General features: G+C 39.3%; 1 protein-coding gene and 1 long non-coding RNA gene across 2 annotated transcripts in view; one reads left to right on the top strand and one right to left on the bottom strand.

The window, feature by feature from the left end:
- The window catches only part of BAIAP2L1 (BAI1-associated protein 2-like 1), a 42,291-nt gene extending 38,471 nt beyond the window's left edge, over nucleotides 1-3,820 (top strand). The window contains exons 13-14 of the mRNA XM_010570237.1: nucleotides 3,120-3,160; nucleotides 3,745-3,820. Coding sequence (XP_010568539.1) covers nucleotides 3,120-3,160; nucleotides 3,745-3,820 — 117 coding nt within the window. The remainder of the gene's footprint in view (nucleotides 1-3,119; nucleotides 3,161-3,744) is intronic.
- Nucleotides 3,821-5,807: 1,987 nt separating this feature from the next.
- LOC104833530 lies at nucleotides 5,808-20,468 on the bottom strand. The gene is made up of 3 exons (XR_774533.1): nucleotides 20,018-20,468; nucleotides 18,855-18,969; nucleotides 5,808-6,196 (listed from the first exon to the last, which is right to left on the bottom strand). It is a non-coding gene; the product is annotated as an uncharacterized LOC104833530 (long non-coding RNA).
- Between the last annotated feature and the right edge of the window lie 182 nt (nucleotides 20,469-20,650).

Below are 20,650 nucleotides of genomic sequence, written 5' to 3'. Positions count from 1 at the left end.
ATGTTTCTGCTTTCTAAGTAATCTGTTGAATCACACAGTAGAAACTGAAGTGACCTTTGTAAATTTGTGCTTTATGGAAGTAAAATTAACTAAAGAAGCTTAAAAAGCACAAACTGAAAGTCTGTTGGATCACATTTTGATTAATGGTGATTGAGTCCATTTAAGGTCAAAGGGTGACAGAAAATTTGTAATGGTACTCCTGTAAAATGGAAAGGCATCAGGAAACAATGGTTGTCTTTAAAGAAGCCTCCTTTCCTTCTGTTTCATTTAAATCTACTATTAGGATGTCAGGTATATCTACACCATTGTTTTACTTAGAGGTATTAGGCATTGGAGGGGGTTAACAGGTCTTTGTTATATTGACAAGCAAAGAGAATGAACTGGGTTTAAGTAAATAAAAATAGAAACATTCCTTTAATAGTAACAAAAATGTAACTAACTTCCAATACATCACTCTAGAAAAAACTACCATTGGAAAGACAGAAGCATGACGCAAATTACATAAATTGTCAGTAACATCGGAATTTTAAACTATTATCTGCATTTCAGAAGCATGGAGAAAGACAGAATTGTAACAAATGGGAGGAAAAGAAAGGTTAATTTTATTTCTTGAGTAAATAGTGTGTCTTCAAATAAATCACTTTTGTAATCACATCACAGACTTGTATCTAGCTCTTAAAAGAAGGAACAGGTCACCTCAACTTTACAAATACAAAAAATGTGAAAAGTTGCTGGAGGTTCAGCTATACAGGCCTTTCAGAATTGTTCCCTCCAGCCGTACTTGGCTTTGTAAAACCACTCTACAGCTATTTCAGAAGAGCAGCTATAGATACAATAGAGTTGCACTTCTGCTAACTTCTGCCAAAATACCTCTTGCAGATGCAGAAATTGAAACAAAAGTATCTTTTCTCTGGCAAGGAGGGGGAAAAAAAGGCTAGTGCTTCCCATTCCAGGAAAATCTGTGTTCCTTAAAATGCATGAAGAACTAGAAGCAGACCTAAGAGCCTTTCATAAAGAAAAGGATGAAAGTTGCTCGACAGAGACTTGTGAAGCTCTCTTCTCAGTTAGATCTTACCCCCTTTAGACTACAGTAGTAATGTTTGGGGATATTTTTTTCATCTAAATATTCCTATTAAAAGATTAGCTGATTGGTTTTTTTGTCAGAACAGTCTTAATATTAGCATGCATATTTGAATCCACATTCAAATAAGTGGTTTTATTTATCACTAATGAGCCTTCTTGTGTAGGAAGTATATAATTTGTGCAGTGATGTCGTGTTTCTAGGACAATGTTTTTCTATGAGGAATAAAGTTTGTCCAATGCATGAAATGAGTATCAAGAAATAAGATCTAAATTTTAGTGTTCAGTCACTTTCAAATCAAATATCTGGGAACTTCTAAAATGATTATGAAGACAAGCATCTATATTTTGACACATTTGTGGTTTTCATTTTTGGATACAGAAGCAATGAGCCTTAACAATTATGTAATGTCAGATTTATACATTGGTTCGCTGCTTCCATGGCTAGCTGTTGAGACCTATGGGATCAACATGTCCTTCAAATGTAATTATGTTTGCAATAGTTAAAAGACGTACCGGCCTGTGGAAGTTGCCAAGCAAGCAGTACAGCGAGTTCTTTGCCCTGTGACAAGCTCTATAGTAAGTCACATTTACTTAAAAATAACTGAACCCATTAAATTGTCTCAGTATCACTGTACTGTGCTGCTGTCTTTAGTATGGCTAACTAGGAGTGCTGGAACAGCTAGGAACTCCTGGTACAATAGGTGGTGTGCCTGAAAAGGAAAGGCTTGCAGGCCTTTGTTCAGCAGTGAAATTTTAAGTATTGAAAACAAAATGGCCATACAGACTGAATGATTAGTACAAGTCAAGCTGCTACATAAAAGGTGACTGCATATTCCTGCTTCCACATGCAAGAATGTACATTCAAATTTTCACTTGGAACTTTATCTGACACATATTAGAAGCACTGCAATTAGTTTGCAGTTTGAAATAATGTAATTTTTAAGTATGATTATTACTAAAAGTTGGGGGGGGGGGAGGAGTAGAAATGAACTGTTTGCCAAAACTTCCGTGTAGCACAACAGGCTTGCAAAGGGTGGTACTTTGCAACAGTTTTCCATTTTATCACAGCTGAAACACTGCATCCTGTAGTAGCACTGTGCCAGAGCCACACTGCCACCTTTTGCGTTAGCTTAACATCACAGGAATGATGTACACTCCATCACAGAAGTACGGTGCAAACTGTAGCTATAAAAACAAGTCTTTTCAGATTGTACATTTAGGCATGACAGTTTCATTATAAGGAAATATTAGCAATAGCTATGCAAAACTACTCCTCCTTTTGTATCATTCCCATATGAACAATACAAATTATATATGTACATGCCATTACCTGTTTTCTTGCCTTTTTTACTCACCAGCACTACTCACAAAAGTCACGGGAGATACCGGAACTTGCACTTTGTAAATCAATGATAGCTCAACACAGTAGGTTGTATAAAAAAATTCTACATGATACTGATCAGAAATCTGCCCTCACTTCAGGCTTTTAGTATTTAAATATGTCATTATGTGGCTGCTGCCTTTTTTAACTTCATGACTTTACAGATGCACTGACTGTGTTCACTCTGTAAGATCTGCTCCAAGACTAGTTTTGGCATTTTGCTGTGACAACTAGCACTTTATAAATTATGCTATAGAAACAATATGGTATGATATTTGTGCCGCAAGTAGTTCTGTCCTTTTTCTTTTGGTTGATAGCTGTTGCAGTGACATTTTGTTTGCTATTTTAACCTATAAAATGCTGAGCTAGACATCAGGTGATCACCGATCTTAAACCAAGCGGGTGGGTACAGCACAAAAAACCCCAAACCAACAAATGCTAATGCAGTTTTTTAACTTCCTAATTTTGATGTTCTGAGATAATTCTCCCCTCTATACCTCTCCACAGTTCAACTGAACTATACAATAATTATTTTAAATAGCTAAATATTTTAGCCTGCTTGAATGACAGGGTCTCTTTTCCTTAGCAGGCTAGTGAGACCACCTGTAGCATGTTTTTGTAAATCTAAGTAAATATCTTCTTTTTTCTTTTACAGAAACCTGATATGAATGGCATTATAAAACCACCTTTTCTAAGGTATGGGGTTTTTCTTAAAGCTTTTACACTAATTTACTTGTGTTGATTTTTATATTGGCTTATTTATTCTACTGATTGATTGTGAGGGGAAATAAGGCTGTTTCTTCCAAATTACTCTGTGAGGAATAAGGATATTTCTTCCTAATTACTCTGTGACCTTTCCTAGGCATTGGTAAAACATTATGGCTAAAATTGGTTGCACTTCTCTGAAGAGTGGCGTCAGGTAAAATACATTGCATTAGGCCCTTCTCAGAAAAGTGTTTCTCCAATAGTTTGACAGGGGGCAGGACTTAAACTATGTCTTTGAAGGTTATAAACAAAAGTCTTTTGATGACTGGGAGCTATTTAAAAAAAACATACAGATCTAACTGGGTATCAACTTCCCAAATTTTGGATTACTGCAAAGTGAGTCTTCATATATAAGCTTGTTTAAAAAAATTCAAGTTAAACTAAGAGTTGCACAGAGTCCTTTAGTCTAAATTCATAACTTAGTCTTCAGACAACTTGGATGAAGAAACTGCATGGCTTAAATTTGGGGTTGTATTGCAGCAAGCCTTATAGTAACTTTGTGCATTTCTTTTCAGTGGAGAAAATCCTTTTGCAACTGTGAAACTCAGACCAACAGTAACAAATGACAGATCAGCACCAATTATTCGATGAATATACAGTCCACACACATGTACTTCTTCCTTATAAACACCATTTTCAGTAATGACAATTACTATCTAAAGTTGTTCTAAAAATTTATTTAAATGTAATTACTGTACAATAGAATCATACTGGAATGGATTTCTGATTTTTTTTTTAAACCTATACTTTCTCATGAGGCAATTGCTTTGGGCTAATGTTTGAGCACTTTGGCTTGATTTTACAATATGCCTTTTTTTGCAGTAGGAATTGTGAAAATACTGGAGATAGTTTGGATACTCTAGTAAACCAGTATAACTAATAGCTCACAAATCAATCTTTGGCATTCATTATTTGGAAACTGCAATGGTAAGTTCTAAAATATAAGCCTGCATATGCCACTTGCTAAATAAGATGATTTTTTTTTTCAGACAGAACAATGTAACAACTGCCTTATTCCAGAATAGAAAATTACCTGTATAAAGTGATGATACATTATTTTGTTCAAGACAGACACCCTAGGTTATAAATAAATATTTATCCTTTAAGAATAGACAATTTGTAATGCTTTGCTTAATGTTCAGGTACAAAGTTTCAAGTGTTAACATAAACCTAGTTTAAGTCTGATGTTGTAATGTCAACACATTCAATAACTACTTCTTTTAAACATGTTGTCAAGCTTTAGTCTTGTAAAAAGTCATAATAAAAGTGCCATGAATTTTTTCCTCAAATTCTAATATAAAAAGCTGCCTTTGAAGTTATTCCATTACTGCAGCCTTCCACAACAGAAAAACAGATTAAGCTTGAAAATTTTTGGTTAAGGAGCCTAGCAATGGCCTAAATGCTGGTATAGTATAGTATCTGAGTTAAGTGAAATACACCTTTTAACTTCAGTCACAAGCAGAGTTGTACAGTTGGTTACCTCAGGCCCAGATCTTCTAAATCCAATGGAGCTAGCTTGTCTGAAAAGAGTTTTCCTACAGTAATAATCATCTCACAAATTAGCCTAGAATGTTAGAAACTGACTCTCCACGCTGCATCAGCGTGGAGTGCTTTATCACTGTACAGTTTGGGTGATATACAGCAGGTGGGAAATGAAGTCTGTATTGTGACTACTGCCAGTGCTTAATCCTTACTCTAAATCATTCTACTTCACATATGTACATGCTTCCTACAGCATCCTATGGTTATTAATTTTGTTGTGCCTGCTTCTATTACTATAAACAGTGAATTCCAGTTGTGAAATGCCTTTCAGTTACTTAATACCAAAAAACAGTATATGAGCATGTAATGGCTGCAGAGGTAGAGTCCACTCATTCCACGTCTTTCTCTCACACTGCCTTTCAAGTTCAGGGCTGAGGACACTTCATTTGCCATGGAACCTTGCAAAAATATCCATTATCCCATTTTGAAACACCAACTTTTCAGAAGTGTAACTTATACCTCAGCCAGTTTTCTAAAGCATATTAGAGGAAAGTCAACCTAGACGGTATAAGCTTTCAATAATATAGTGTCAGAAGGAAATAATCTGAAATGCAAAAATCTTTACTCAGGGCAGCCCATACTTGGCAGTGCCACAGCCTCTCTTTCTAGAGAAAAGTGCCCTGCTGCAGACAGAAGTTACTGGTGTCTGTGAACTAATACCAATTCCACAATGTTAAGAAGCTTCTGCTACAGCAGATAGGACACTGCCACTGCAGCCCTTGGAGGTCATATGTGTCCCCACAACCAAAACCTTCACTAATTAAAATAGAGATTTTACTGTTTGTTATTACTAGTGCCTTCAGAAGACAGAGACTGTCCACTAGCATAGTGGTAGCACACACAGCACTTGCAACCCTTTCCTCAAAAAATTCTGATACGCTTAAACAAGTACAGCCATAAACCAAGTCTTATGATAAAAAAAAAAAAAGGATTCTGACAAATATTTATCCTTCTTTGTAGCTAGGATTACTAACTCCACTTTCAGACTACATGTAATCAGACACATTAGTCACATACTTAATAATCCAGCCACAAGTTGAGGATTGCAAAAGGAAAAGCAGTTTTATTTAGTTTTCAACAGGTGCCACTAAACATGGAAAACAAGTTGGGTTTTCATGTTTTGCAATGCACATGCTCATAAAAGATTAAGTTTAAATTACATGCAAGAGACTAAATTTCTTCACACTTTACAAAACAGGTCTGAAGCAAATAAAATGATTGTACATGACATTTACATTAGAAAGAGTATGCTAACAGTTGTAGCTTCCATAAGCACATCCACGTTCATCCCCTTAGCCAAAAGCTGCCCCACAATTAGGGCATCTTCTCTGCCTCAGTGCAAGACAGAACAGAATCCCAATTGGAAAGAATACAATGGCACACAAAACACCAAGACAGGTGAAGGTGTCCTCCAACACGCCAACCCTGTAAAAATGGAAAACAAACTTAGTCAAGGACACCCACCAACTTTGCCCCAAAGTTACCACTTTGTGATCTGACAGTCACTAAAAAACCCTTGTTTTATATAGCAAGATAAAGTACAAAGAGGTTTTGGGTTTGTTTGGGTTTTTTGGTTTTTTTTCCTTTAAAAGGAATTTATTTTCATAGCTTGCAGCAGCAGATTTTGAATTATACCACTTAAAAGAAAAACAGGAAAGTTGCAGGTGATCAGACTGTAGTTAAGAAGTCTACAAGGTTTAATTCAAACTAGCTGTTTAGTTCCAGACAGCAACCATTTCTCTGTCACTACAATCCAGGACTGGTACTTGGATCAAAACATAACCACCACACCTCTGAGCACTTCTATCAACTCCAAATATTGGTTAATGCAAGAACACCAAAGAATATGCGCAGGTGTAGCACCTGCTATACAATGGGAACAGGTCACACGCACTTTCAATTTGGAAAGCTTTAACGTGAAAGCCTGTGCCTCTGCAGCCATCTCTGGTCCCTAAAGAATCTGAAACTCATGGCTCTTCTCCTGTATTCTTGCATCCGAGCTCAACTAAACTTGCCAAGTAACTACACAGGAATAAAGGATCACACACTGTAAGGAAGTATCAAATGTTACTCCTTGCTAGCCCTTCTTGGGGTCAAGCTTTTTCATATAGGCAAGGATACAGTTTTCTAGAACTAAACCTTAGTGTCACTGAAGTTTACTCTCATAAAAATGAAAAGAAGCCTTTTAAAATAATTTACTGACTCTTCTGGAATGATACAGTGCTAAAGACTTAACTGCACTAGTGTTGTTATACTGGTTATTGCACACCAAACAACTCCCATTTCTCAGCTTTTTAGGTCTTTTACAACAGGCAGCAGTCACACTTGTGTCAGTTTCCACAACTGTCCTGAGGTGAACCCTCTCAGTTTGTTCAACCTCAAGTCTTCCACAGTATATGTGCACTAGAGCTCTTTCAGAAAAAATAATCCTTGTTTTCTGAATGTTTTGATCTGATGATTTGGTGCTTTTTCTCAGCTTCTTCCTAAGAGAAAGGTTTGAATGGGCACAGAGTTGTGTAATGCTGGTTAAGGGCTTTTGGTGAAACATCCAGCTCATGCTTTCACTAAGCAAGTTAAAACCGTTGCAGACAGCAAGATGAAATAGGTTTGTTTCAATCTGTTACTTCAAATTAATACACAACTTGACAATGTCTGGTTCCTGCAGTTGCCAGCACATTCCCTCAGATGTGCTGGCATATCTTTCTTCAGAAAGCGCAAGTCAATGTAATTAACATGCAAAGGGATAGGTGCGCTGGGCATTCAGGGCTCTGACCAATTTAGCAGGATAAGGAGGACTTAAAAAAAAAAACTCTAACTGGAGATTTACAGTGAAAGAGTACTTCAAATGTCAGCACCTTGTTGTGGAAGGTGCCAGTTAAGTAAGTGTGTACAGGACTGTGCTAACTACTCACATTCAGACTTCCTAAGTCACCAGAACAGCTCAGAGGCATAGCACTACTGTCATAAGCTGTTTAACAAGTTTATTTCTGGTAGCTAGAAAAGTCCAAAGGCCAAACACACTTCACTATTAAAATAACCCTCAGTAGGTGTTCCTGGTTTCTAATTCCAAAAACTGATGTCCTTTTAGAAATGTAGAAGAACCTACTATTGATGTCATTCGGCTCCAGCTGAGTCATAACTGAATGACCACCCTACATGAGAAATTCTGTTTCAGCACAATTCTGTGACAGCAGAAATTTACCTAAATTTCAGTCCCTGACTTCTTTCTGAAGTGCTGTATCTAAAACATCCCCCAAAATTAAGACAGACAGTGAAGCCTGAATATTCAAGACTCAAGAAATTTGAGCAGCTATACTAAGTCGTCAAAATTTGGAGTTTAGCAAAACACTTGAACAAGATGTGTCCTCTTAGATTCCCTGGTACAGTGAAAGTCAACAGAAACAGAGCTAAGTGACCATGAAATACATGCTACAATCACGGTGCCAAGGTCAACAAGCTGTTGTTTCCCTACAGAGCAGTCACAGACAACCTATTGTACATGTAAATAGAGTAAAGGAAGGAAGATGCAGACTCAGAGACAGTTTCCTTACTGCAATTGGCTAAAACATTACAACTTGCTTAAACTTAAGAACCATTCTCCTTCCCCTCAACCATCATAAGCCACCAAAGGCTTTTCAAAGTGTTCTTCATATTCATATGCAACTTCATGTTCACCTTACGCTTTCAACATCAGTCCCCTCCTTTTGATGAACTTACTTTATTTCTGTTTAGAGTCCTTATGATAGAAGTCAACTTTACCGAATCCAAAACATAACACTGTACCAGCTACTAGAAAGAAAATTAACTCTATCCCAGCTGAAAGCAGGACAATTTGGTATAAAGTTATTGTCAGGGTACAGTTGATCGCAGCAGTAGTTTTATAATTTCATATCCTCATATAACACTCCTTTAAGGCAACAACTGAAAAGATGTAGACTAATGCTCAAATCACCACATAGATTCTAGTCTCAGCACACAAGTGTCCCAAAACTCAGACTTTCGTAACCTGTGCTGTTCATTGTGGCCACTCCTACCAACTCAGCATAACATTACCCCTCTGTTCCTTATAAGTCAGGCATGTGTACTACCAGAGCTCCATCTATCAGTGCAAGTGCTTTATTTTGCCACGACAATGTAAGATTACTCTTGAACATTGACATCTGTGTGTCCAGAGAGATAAGAACAATGAGAGATCAGCTCTGCAGAAATGTTCTGCTTTTACAGCAAACTCCAGAATTTCAGATCCTACCGTTTTTCCCAGAACTGGAACATGTTTTGTAGAGTTAGTTTCAGTGGTGTAGGTACCACCGTTTTTTCCCACAGCTCCAAAGCTCTTCAAGAAAGCTTCCTCAAACATGGAAAAAGTTTCACACCTCTGTCCAGTACCTTTTAGCTCCAATTCCCATACCTCTGTCATGAAATCACAAATCCAGATATCACATTGGCCTAAATAAAACTTTAAAAGTATCCATGGTACTGCCCAAATTCATAAAACCACCTTTCTCCAGGCTGGAATTGCCATATTCAGCACACTGATAGTCAGCACATGTTGTAAAGGACACTGGTTCTGGCATGTCACCCACAGATACTATTGTTAATACTAGAAGTACTAAAAAAACCCTAACATTTACTGGAGTACTTCGTACAGTGGTTGCAGTATCAGCAGTATCTGTTCTCCAACTGAAGCAAAAGTGATGTTTAAGGAATCAAGCATAAGGTAACAGTGGAATTTTCTTCTTTATAGATTTCTTTACATCTCCAAAAGGATATGACAGTCTCCACCGACGACACCTAAACAGACTGCCATACCAGAGTTGGTCCAGCTTACCTGCCAGGGTTTTGTGTTTGATTCAAATTACCAATTCTTACCACAATGAGCTGCAGACTTACAGAACATATGGACTTAACACACAGAATCCCACTTTCATTTCTGGTATTTCTACAACAAGTTTTAATACTGACCATGTACTACAGACACACTTAGCAGCAGCAAGAGCAAGTTTCTTGGAAACAGCACTACTGCCTTTGTAATACAGTTTACCAGAGTTCTCTTTTGTAGGTCAGGTTTGGCAATGCCTACATCTGTCCAGCTGATACCACAAGCATTTCTTGTGGGAATGATGAGCAGTTTTGTGTGCCATCAGTTAGCCTTTACACTTCTGCTGGCTTGATGACAAGGATGTCCAGTGGATTTATGAGGGTCAGAGAGAAAGGTGTCACACACCCCACCTGGCATGCAATGCATTTCTACTTCTACACCAAAAGTGCTGACAAATTACACTATATGCCAGCAGACAAGAAGGAGCCAGGGCATTTCTGCTGCAAAGCAAAAACTCACCCTTGTCTTGGTGCATTAGTCACTGACTCACAGCACTTGCCCTGCATCACTTCAGCAAACAGCACTCAGAGAAACTACAGGTGGTAGATTTGCTCAGCTTGGTTAATACTTCTTTTTAGTCTGTCTCTAGTGTTCTGCTACAAAGAACTTTACACCAGGATCCCCCATCAGCCCATGGGAGCGGTGCCTGCTTCCCTTCCCCTCTCACCACAGAGCATTCCCCAGCAAAGTGAAGTATCATTGGGGAAAATGGTCAGAGGGGATAATACTGATGGGGAAAGAAATATGGAAGGAGTTATTGAAAAATTATAAACAGAACAGCAGTCACTGTCACTACTAGAAAAAAGGCAAATATCATACAGTGGCATATGATGAAGTAAGCTTTTCCCATATACTCTGGATTATTCACTGTATACACCTTTGTTCCTCATTCAAAAAAAAAAAAAAAAAGTCGATTAATGAGAGAGAGTCAAAAGGAAGGAAAAATAGTAAAGCAAATGTAGCTCCCATTAACTTACCCTTCCTACCCACCTTCCAAGTCCTAATCCCAAACCAGTTGTTACACCATTAGCCTGTGCCCTGAAAGTCAAAATCTGCTTGCTAGGTCAAGTTCAGAGCATACTAACCCAAGCAGAGATGCTTTTATTAGACTGACTTTTAAAGCAGAGTTGAAGAGCCTCATATTAACCCTTGCTTCCAGAGATTTCCAACTAGCTGTTCTACCTAAGCATATTATTGTGTATGAGGCGGGGTTAGGTAGCATGGCTTAAGGTTAACAGGAAAGTTTTAGTGTAATTTCTTTGCCGTACAACCTCTTTGCCTAGGGCATATCTGGACACTACAACTGTAAAATTACATTGCAAGTGACCCTCAAAATTAGACTGCAATTAAAGAATGGAGTCAGTAAACAAGGCTCTCATACCCTTGACTTCATTCACCAGGGAAAAGATGTGCTACAAGAAGTGCCGTCTCCTGGTAAGAATCTGCTAATAGGACTGAAATGCAAAGTGATTCAAAACTGTTCAGAGAGCCAGACTGGTTACAGATACAGGGATAGAAAAGACACTAGCGTTCAACCAAAACTGGCAAGCCTGGGTGCAAAAGTTGAATATGGCAGTTTGTACTTCTGGAAATCCATGAAACGCTGAGCACCCTCAGACCAAATAAAAATTGGCAGTAGAAGCTCAGGAGGTAAGGCCTCTCCTTTTCCCCCTTCACAGGTTAACCCAGTAACGTACTATATGCACTGAGAGGCTCAGACACAATCTTGATGCTTCTAAGTAATTAAAGATTTAGGCAGTTTTTGGTACTACAGATCTATCCAAGAAAGGCAAAGTCCCTTTTCCAGGCATTTCAATGACACCAAAAATAACATTACTCTGGAAAAGACATATTAAGTGCAGTACATAGCACGTTAAGGCTATTGTATTTCCTGCCTTGTTTTGCTATTACACTAATGCCATCTTTTTCATTCACGCACATTGAGCATTCCCCTCCTGCAGCCATTCAACTCTTGCTTTGTTAGTGTTTTTAAATCTTCTTCTTCTCTCTTAGTAATTCCATATTCAGTTCCTGCCCTGAAGTCTACCTTTGTGACAAGTAAGCCAGTGTGTTCAGTTGAGAGTATAAGCAGCCTAATTTTGATCTGACCTTAAAGAATAAACACACTAATTAAACATTATAGAGGGATCAATCAGGGTACTTCTGGTCAGCCCCGAGTAGCTGCAAACCCAAGCATAGATGGCTGCTGTCTAACCCATTAGAATCAATTAACCCTCTTAATCAGCTTGCAAGGCCCAAGTCTATTGCTCAGCAGATGTCCCTGACACTTTAAATAGAATTTATTTTAAACTCCCTTCCCCCTAAACAGACTTATTCAAGAAGTGTTTTGTGGTAATGCAAAATGCCAATTAAAAAAAAAAAATGCCATCCATATTCAACACCAGACCCAGGGAAAAGGACCAGCAAGGGACAAAGCAAGCCACAGGAAGCACTGCTGGGTCAGCAACAGAGGAAGACCAGGCACAGTACAGCCAAGCAGCAGACCAAGTCAGCTGCAAGTGACACTCATTTGGAAAGCTTACCAGAACTGTATCTGCATGACCTCCACCATAACATACCTGTTACTTCAGAGCCAGTTCCTATCTTGTCTATAGCAGTGTGATTACTACTACAGCATTAGCTACACAAACACTTTTTGGCTTCTGTCGATTTGTGTCACCACCTAATTTTAGATGAGCACTTATCCAATCACTGCTTAGCCAGTTACTAAATCTAGAAGGAGGAAAAAAAATACTTTTTATAAAGGAGAATATGAATATTTTAGTTTTTTCTTGTGTATATCTTACCTGAGCTGCAGAGTAATGAGAGACTCCATATTCAAACTGTTAGATTCATTAATGTAACCAAACATAAATTTCATTCTACAGCATAAACCACATAAAAGCTGATTGTAACTGCACCACTCCCAATCTAAAAATAAAGTGGAAAGGTTTATTTATACTGCAAGCAGCATCTTGGATTTAAGCTATAACTGCAGCTGCCAACTCCGTAACTAAGGTCAATTATTCCCACTGACAAGTATTTAAAACCAAATTACTTTTCAGACAATCCCCTTCTTGAAAATCAGTCTTAAAACATTAATATCTTAAGTCAAATGCTCAAGATCAGAGGGCCAATAGTGAGATCTGTGAACACAGCATCAGTACAATTTGACACGTGCATTTTTAGACTTAACACTGCATCACAGTATTTAAATGCGTGCTTATCAGCATTTTTCATCCCTTACAAATAAATTCAAAAGGTCACACCAGCTAATCAGAGACAGTTTGGCTGTACGAAGAGCACTGCAACATCTGAAAAGAAACTGCACTTCACTTAAGGGTGTCTCCAGCTGTCTTCTACACAGATACTCCCTCACTGATCAAGCAAGTGGAATTTTCAAATCAGTATGCCATCTCTCCTGGCACTGAGGATGGTTAAGTCTTTTAACTTTAGATTTCAACAGAAACATGAGACCAGTGACAAGCACAGACTTTGGAAGCTGCACACCAAATCTTTAATTTTTAACATAAAACCAAACATAGCTAGCTTTTCTTTATGTCTGTCCTAGCTAATGCAACAGCAGCAGCCAGGTTAAGCATGTTTAAATCTCACCTGCAAGCAGCAGAAGAAAAAGAATTGACAATTATATATGCAACTGAGTAAGCACGGGACCCTTACAGTTTTAATTTCCATGAAGAGAGATGCCAGCTCCTCTAGCCTCAGCTTCAAGGCGTATTGAATGGATGTTGGTCTGTATTCACAGAAGGGAGCCCAAATCCATACATAGCCACTGGCTTGCCCTCCTCAACACAAGGCGTACGTATATGTAAATGCAATTATCTTTAAAAGTCACCTTCAACTAAAAGACACCACAGTATTTGCAGATTTATCTGAGCTTCCTTATACTTTAGGCCCTACTTCCTATACAGAGGGCTGGCAGCAGAGCCACAGAAATTCTGGCAATGGGAACAGCCTGTATCTAGTTGTTGTCTTTCCTGAAATGCCTATAAATCACCAGCCGTCTCTAATGTAGTAGCACCACTGCTTTAATTCCAGTTCCGAGAACACACCAATTGAGACAATCTTCATGGCTTCACACCAACAGCCTAGCCTCACAAGTGAGGCTAAGCATGCCAGTTAAAATTCTCTGTAGGTGGCAGACATCTATCCATGACAAACTAGACTGACACCTGGTGTGGTTTTTCCTCGCTTATCTGCATACACAGCCAGATCAGTATCACCTCTGGTTACCAACAAACAAGACCATTTTCCTCCTCTCACCCGTAACAACTCATTGCTACAAAGAAATCCTATACCGGAATACAGACCCCATGACAAATGGTGACACTAATAAAAAAAAAAAAAGCTATCAACTCGGGCCCAGTGACAGACTGGGCATTAGGGACCAAATTATCATTTTTATATGGTCCCATTAGGGAATACATTCCTGCTTTACCTTATTAATTGCATAAAGTCTCAATTATTAGAAAAACGTGTTTTGATTATTGTCCACAAATCGGTTCAGACCAGTAGAACTAAAATCCTCAGAAACAGCAAGAGGTATGCTGTTCTCACTTGGGACCCTGTTAACAGGCTTACCACCTCCTCTCTTCTAGGCTTAGGTAACAGACTTCCTGCTAAGCAGCTGCGTGCCTCTGCTGTTAGGCTGAGGGAAAAAAAAAAAGTTACAGCTATCCTGTCAGTAATTCCAAATGGCAGACTCGTGGCATCTGCTCAAGTCTGCTGTATCAAGGCTGCCTTCTTTGCAATCATGTGCATAAGTTATTGCTGAATTTCATGCCCTAACTGCTCCAGCCACCAAATTACTGCACAGCGGGGATGAACGCCCCAGTCTGCCTGAACAGCATACGTTTACAGAAAGCTGCATACTGTAGTATAAGTGAGCTACACCGATTCCCAACACAGGCTGATCATCTTTGTGACAAAAACCAATGTCGGGAGCTTCTGCACTATTATAGCTATTCTATCTATTCCTCTTATAGCACTCTTGGAAAGGTATTTCAAAGTTGGCTCCACTCGCAAGACTCAAAAGGCCCTCCAGCATGTCAGCCTGCTGTTAGAAACTGAAAATCTGCAGGTTTTCCCCAGAATATCAGACATGCTCTCTAAATAGCTAGGTCTTTTTTTTTTTTTTTAATTCCTCACATATTTAACCAGTACATATTATGAAATTATATTAAGAATATTTACATTAATTTTAAATATCGTTGTTGTGAATAACTACAGAAAACCTCTATCCTGAACAGCCTTCTATCAAACCACACAGTATTTGTGATTGAAATAACTGAAGTAAAGCCAGAAGACTGAAATTTTGAAGGACTTGATCACCTAGATGCAATTTTCCCAGAGTCTATTCTCTCAGGAGACATGCACTTAATTGAAGAAAACAAAATTTCAAATAAAACCTGAGAACTTACTACTTTGTCAAGTAAAACAAAACAAACAAAAAAACCCCCACAAACAAAAAAACCCCACCACCACACAAAAAAAAACCCCAAACCAAAAAAACCCAAGAAAACTGTGCCAGGGAGAAGGCTGTAAGAGATCTGAGAATAAACAAACTTGCCTCATCTTCCAGTCCTGGAAGAAGCTTGAGTGTTATTATAATTTGGGATCCACTATAATACTTCTCAAGCAGATGTTTTGTAACCGTCAGAAGAGAAAGCTGCCACAATGCAGCGGCATTATGTCCTTTCCCTCACCCTTTCTTCCAAGCAATTGAATACTTGTTAAACAGGAAAATAAAAACCCAACTCTGTACCAGATTTTGAAAGAACCATCTTTTGCAAACATCAGATCAAGAGATGGTTTCACAACTTTTAAAGGGATCTTTCTTCTGTTAAGTAATAGGAAAGCAAACATTCCTTTGCAGTTTGTTTTACCCAACAACACAAGATGGAGAAAAAGAAAATGAAAGTGACCAAATGAGAAGCAGCCAGACTGCATTCTTCAAGCTAAAAAGATAATTACATGGCTGGATCTCCAAAGTTAGTGGCTGTAATGACTCAATCTGTACTTGGGAACATAAAATAGTTTAAAAGCAGGACTTGGCCGATCCTTAGATGTCAACTACAAGCAATAAAGCTGACAAGACTCTGCAACTCAGTTTAATTCTCTGTACAGCAGGGTTGGGAGAACTCACACTAAGACAGACAACAGGACTACAGCCACCCAAGATATTTTACTAATGCAAGGAAGGATGGAACATACATTAATACTGAAGTCTGTAATTAGAAAGCAACATTGACCAACGATGAATGAGAATAATCTGACTAATGAATAACTCTAAGCAAGAGTACAGCTTGCAAGACATGAGAGTCATCCCTCAGATGCAGCAATGCTTCAGAGACAGAAGAAAAAAAAGCAATTACATAGTGAGCACAGGCATACTACCTACTTGTAGAGCGGCTACTTCTGGAGTACTTTTTATGACTTCTTATCATAAATCAAGCCTAAAGATCGATTGTACTTGTAGCTAGCTTATTAATCCCAAGATCATTTGTGACTGCAATAAAATAGACTCCTACCCAAATAACAGACCAATACTGCATATTTCTCCTCAACGCCATATAGTTTAAGTTGGAAATGGTTTTGATTTCAATTAAAAACATTCATACATACCATAGTGCAAAAGACTGGTTTGTATTTCTAATGGTGGAAATCCTCTCGATGGACTTCACCCTACTCTATCAGTTACATTATTCCACAGCCACAAGGCTGTGCCAGAGGCTTTTTCCTCATGGTCTAAAGCAGACTGGCTTCTCTAACGATAATGCACAGCATCAAATCAGAACAGTAACAGGACGACTGACTTGGCAGTTTAATAACAAAGTTTTTTGTGCGCCATTAATAGCTTTTTATGTTTATCAATGCCCTTTCAACAACTTTTCTGCTCAGTGTTGTATTCAGAGTGTAGCTGTGTGTTGCATTCTTCGTAACACAGGTTTCTAGGCCAAGGAAGTAAATTAGAACTATGTTTAAGTTCTTGAGAAGTCAAAGAGGATTATGAGCTCTTTCTCTAGGAGAAGCAGCCAATGTAACCTTCCAGAACATGAACTCTGACCTTTCAGGTTCCCATGAGTATTTCTAATATTACACTTTGCACCCAGCCTCCGTGTCCTTTCTCTTGAAGTACCAGACTATCAATTCCTTAACTAGTCAAAAGACTAGCAATCTGAAATTTTGCTCTCCTATCCTGACACTTTGACTCTTCCTCTAAAGACAATTAGGAGAAAACATAGTGATACCGCAAAGACGACTATGGCACACCATTACTAGATACAGTTACTTGTCCTTGGGATTCACTGATTAAGAGTATTTCAGAAGTGCTGAGAAGAGTCCTACAGTTTAAGCAGTGCAGTATTATGCCTCATAGTAATCAACACGTCATAGTTCTCCTCACAACTTTTTCTTTTTTTTCACAGCCTAAAACAAAACCTGAGGATCCAAGAGTAAACAAGGTTTTTGTGGAGGGTATTTTGCTTTAGGAAAGAGTCTACAATGTACAGAGCACTGGGTACCTCCAGCAGAGCAAGTCTGATGACTTAAGAAAACTGTTCAAGAGAGGTCAGTTAAAAACACCTTACAAAAGATAACTCACTTTCCCAAATTTGGCTAAAGTTAGATTGCAAATGATTGTTTCAAAGGTGTCTCCTAGAACATCCCAGAATAACTTCCAGAAAAAAAGAGGAAAAAAACCCAACAAAAAAACCACCCCCCAAAAAAAACCCTAAGAATAGCAGCAAGAGTCTACCAATCTTAAGTCATTGCAAAGACCACTTCTATAGCAAAATGTTTTTGAGATTTACTGGGTTTAGGGCCAGAAGGCCTGTATAAACACACTGCCTGCCTTTTACCAAGCAACGCGTAACATTTTTCCTGTCTTCTGGTTGAGCTAAAGCATAAGCATTTTAATGTAATTACTCAGGTGGCAGGACCTACCACATCCTCTGAACAGCTCAGTGGTTACTTTCCCTCACTGTTTAAAACATGCAACTTCTAGATCAATAGCTCTAGCTGGTACAGGTTTTTCAGCCTTAACTAGTGGCATTTCAGCAGGCACCTGTTTTTACATAGCAACACAAAGTACTTCTTATTTGAATCCACCTTTGAAGGCAGGTACTGACTCTCAAACACCAATTCTAACAAAACCAAAAGACATCTGGGGGACAGCCTCTGACGCTATGACTATCAAATTCATCACACTGAAACCTGGTATCATTTCAGTTATTCTAGCAAGTCTGTTTCCTACACATTCACAAGGGGAATGATTTTGCATTTGAGTCAGAGCTGGCCAGGCACACCAGTGTTTGAACTGCACCAGCAGCAATCTGGCTGCCCTCACCCATTAGTTAATATCCTGGGATGAGAAGGACCGAGAAGTGCAAAGGGACTACGGCTGACTTACAGCACTGATGTGGAAATAGACTGCCTCCTTCCCTTTTTTTATGGCTGCTGATCTCCAAGGGGGAAGTTGTTCTTTTGTTGCAACTCCAGCTAACAGCTGACCACTTTTTCTGGTTTTCACCACTTCATCAGATTAACACTGAATCAAATCTATTAATATCCCTGTTCTTCTGCAGGAAAATGACTTTTAAAGTAAGAGATCTTTTAAAGCCATAGGATACTGATGTTTTCAGCCAATACTGACAATCACCCTGCCTGGTTTTGCACAGTCTGAATGTTGGGAATGGGGACACAAACCACAGCAGCAGAAGCCCTTCCACAGAACTGCCAGATAACCAGAAGTGACTGTGGTCAAAGATTACAGAAAGTTTCACAATAAAATCATGCTACTCACTATCACCAGTCATAAACACATCAGAAAGGACTTCCTGTCATCCTCTCCCCCAAGAACTGACCCTTTACATCTGTTGCTGAAGTGCCTTTTCATTAAAAATACCACTTACAGATCTTCCTCCATCATAAAGAACAGATTCATGCTTATATATAAAGTCTATTGTATTAATTACAGTGGTTGTCACGAGCCCATTAGGACAAGCGCATTCTACATAAATTAAAGTACTCCACTGCTAAATTTTAGTGCTTTTTCAATTCATTCAATTCTAATACACACACGCAAAGAAAAACTACTGAAAACCAAGGAACTATATGGATGCTTGTAATTTAAAAAATAAACCCCAAGACTTAGTTTGTTTCTCAATTAGAGAGCTATTTTACCTGCAAGCAGGACAGCCACCAACTACTACTACAGAAGTGGTGGTAGCAGGCTGTTGAATAATGGTGTACGTGCTCGAATAGTTTGGCTGTGATGTCGGTGGAGGAACAGCATACCCTAAAATAAGAAAAAAAACCTCAATCACCTACATGTATGGCACAAAGAACAATGATGATAATTTAAAAGTATGGAAACAGAACATGGAAAAAACCAAACAGAAATGTAGTCTTGACTGAGCACTTTAAGAAGCTCTATCAAAATCAGAGTTGGAACATGCTACTCAGCACATCTAATAGCAAAGCCACTTCATAAACCCAAGTATCTAGCACAATTTAACCATCTAAAAAGGATACTGACCTAATAATTAACTTTGAGAATTTGTTTCAATGCTGTTTGAGCAACAGGGAAAAACAGTTAAACAATGACCACAGCGTTCACTGCTGGATGTTACGTATCAGGTATGTCCCACTCCAGCAGACAAACTAGTTGCAACAGAATAAATCTTCTGGTTTCCAGCCCAGCTTAACTTCCACATACTAAGTTTATAACTGGAGAGAGAGGTAGGAGTGATAAGATGCAAGTGGAAAGGAAGCAGGTTCCATAGCACAGGGGAAAAAAAAAAAACAACCCTCAGAACAAAAAAAAAAACCCACAAACTTCCAGAAAACACACGTTGGTAGATAGTGAATGTGTCGTTTTAACAGTTGTAGTTAGAAAACACAAGTCTTTAACTACTGCATTAACATTTAAAAAAAAAAAAAGAAAGCTTTTTAAAGGGATGGTTAGATGTATACAGTGTGATCATACAGTCAAGGTACACTTTGCCCAGGTATAACCTAATTTGAGCTTCTCTCCCTGGGCACAGTTCTCAGATTTTCTTGAATCAAGTTATGCAACTGTAAAATGCACCAACCTCACTACTTAAACTGAAAATAATCAGTAATATTTGTACTGTAGGCAAATAAGCTCCAAGTTATTAGCAGAAAAACAAGCTATGGCCTCAAGATTCAACCCAGTGCTTGATGACTGGGGTCTGTGTCTGCTGTGTATATTTTTTGTAATTTTTAAGCTTTCCCTTAACTCTACAGTCTTTCCCGAGAGGCTACTTCTTTCTTTGACGGAGGTTAGTATTAATTCAGTTAACAAAAGTACTGTATCTACTCACCTGCTTAAGTCTCTCCAAGACTACTGAAGTGTATCAGAAAAAACAAACATTAACCAGAGTACAGTGAAGCGCATGCAAAGAACAGTGCAAGTTTGAGGTCTATTTTACTGCTAGCGCAGCTGTGCCTCTTTGCCATTGTTTTGGGGCAGAAACCCCGCACATCTGAGGAATGCCTGCGAACTCAGTCGGTGTTTTGGGGAGGGCAAAACACAAAACACGACGTTACACCTCAGAGGCACCCAGGGAAGGAGGGGAAAGGGAGGCGGCGCTTGGAACACCTGGATCCCCTGCGCACCCTCCTCCCTGCGCTGGTTTTCGGCGTGAAAACCGAGACGATCCAACCGCCTCGCTCCTGACGGGGAAGCCCCACGCGAGGGAGGCTCAAGAGTTTCCCCCGCTCTCCCCGGGCAGCCCCTCCGCGACGCAGGCCACGGCCCTTCTCCAGAGCCCGCGGCCGGCCTGCGGCCCCCGGGGCACCGCCAGCGCCGCCCCCGCTCCCGTCCCCGGGGGTGGGGGGGGGAGGGGGGGGGGGGGGCGGTTGGGGGAACCTCTCCAGAGCCGCCCCCCGTCCCAGGGCTGGGGAGCGCGGGGCTCCCTCAGGCGCTCTCCTCCACACGCCGGGGAGCCCTCGCC

Source organism: Haliaeetus leucocephalus, unplaced genomic scaffold, assembly GCF_000737465.1.
Source record: "Haliaeetus leucocephalus isolate CR32 unplaced genomic scaffold, Haliaeetus_leucocephalus-4.0 Scaffold295, whole genome shotgun sequence".
In the NCBI taxonomy this organism is placed as follows: Eukaryota; Metazoa; Chordata; class Aves; order Accipitriformes; family Accipitridae; genus Haliaeetus; species Haliaeetus leucocephalus.
Note: the sequence above shows the minus strand (reverse complement) of the source record. Positions and strands in the feature narration are given on the sequence as shown.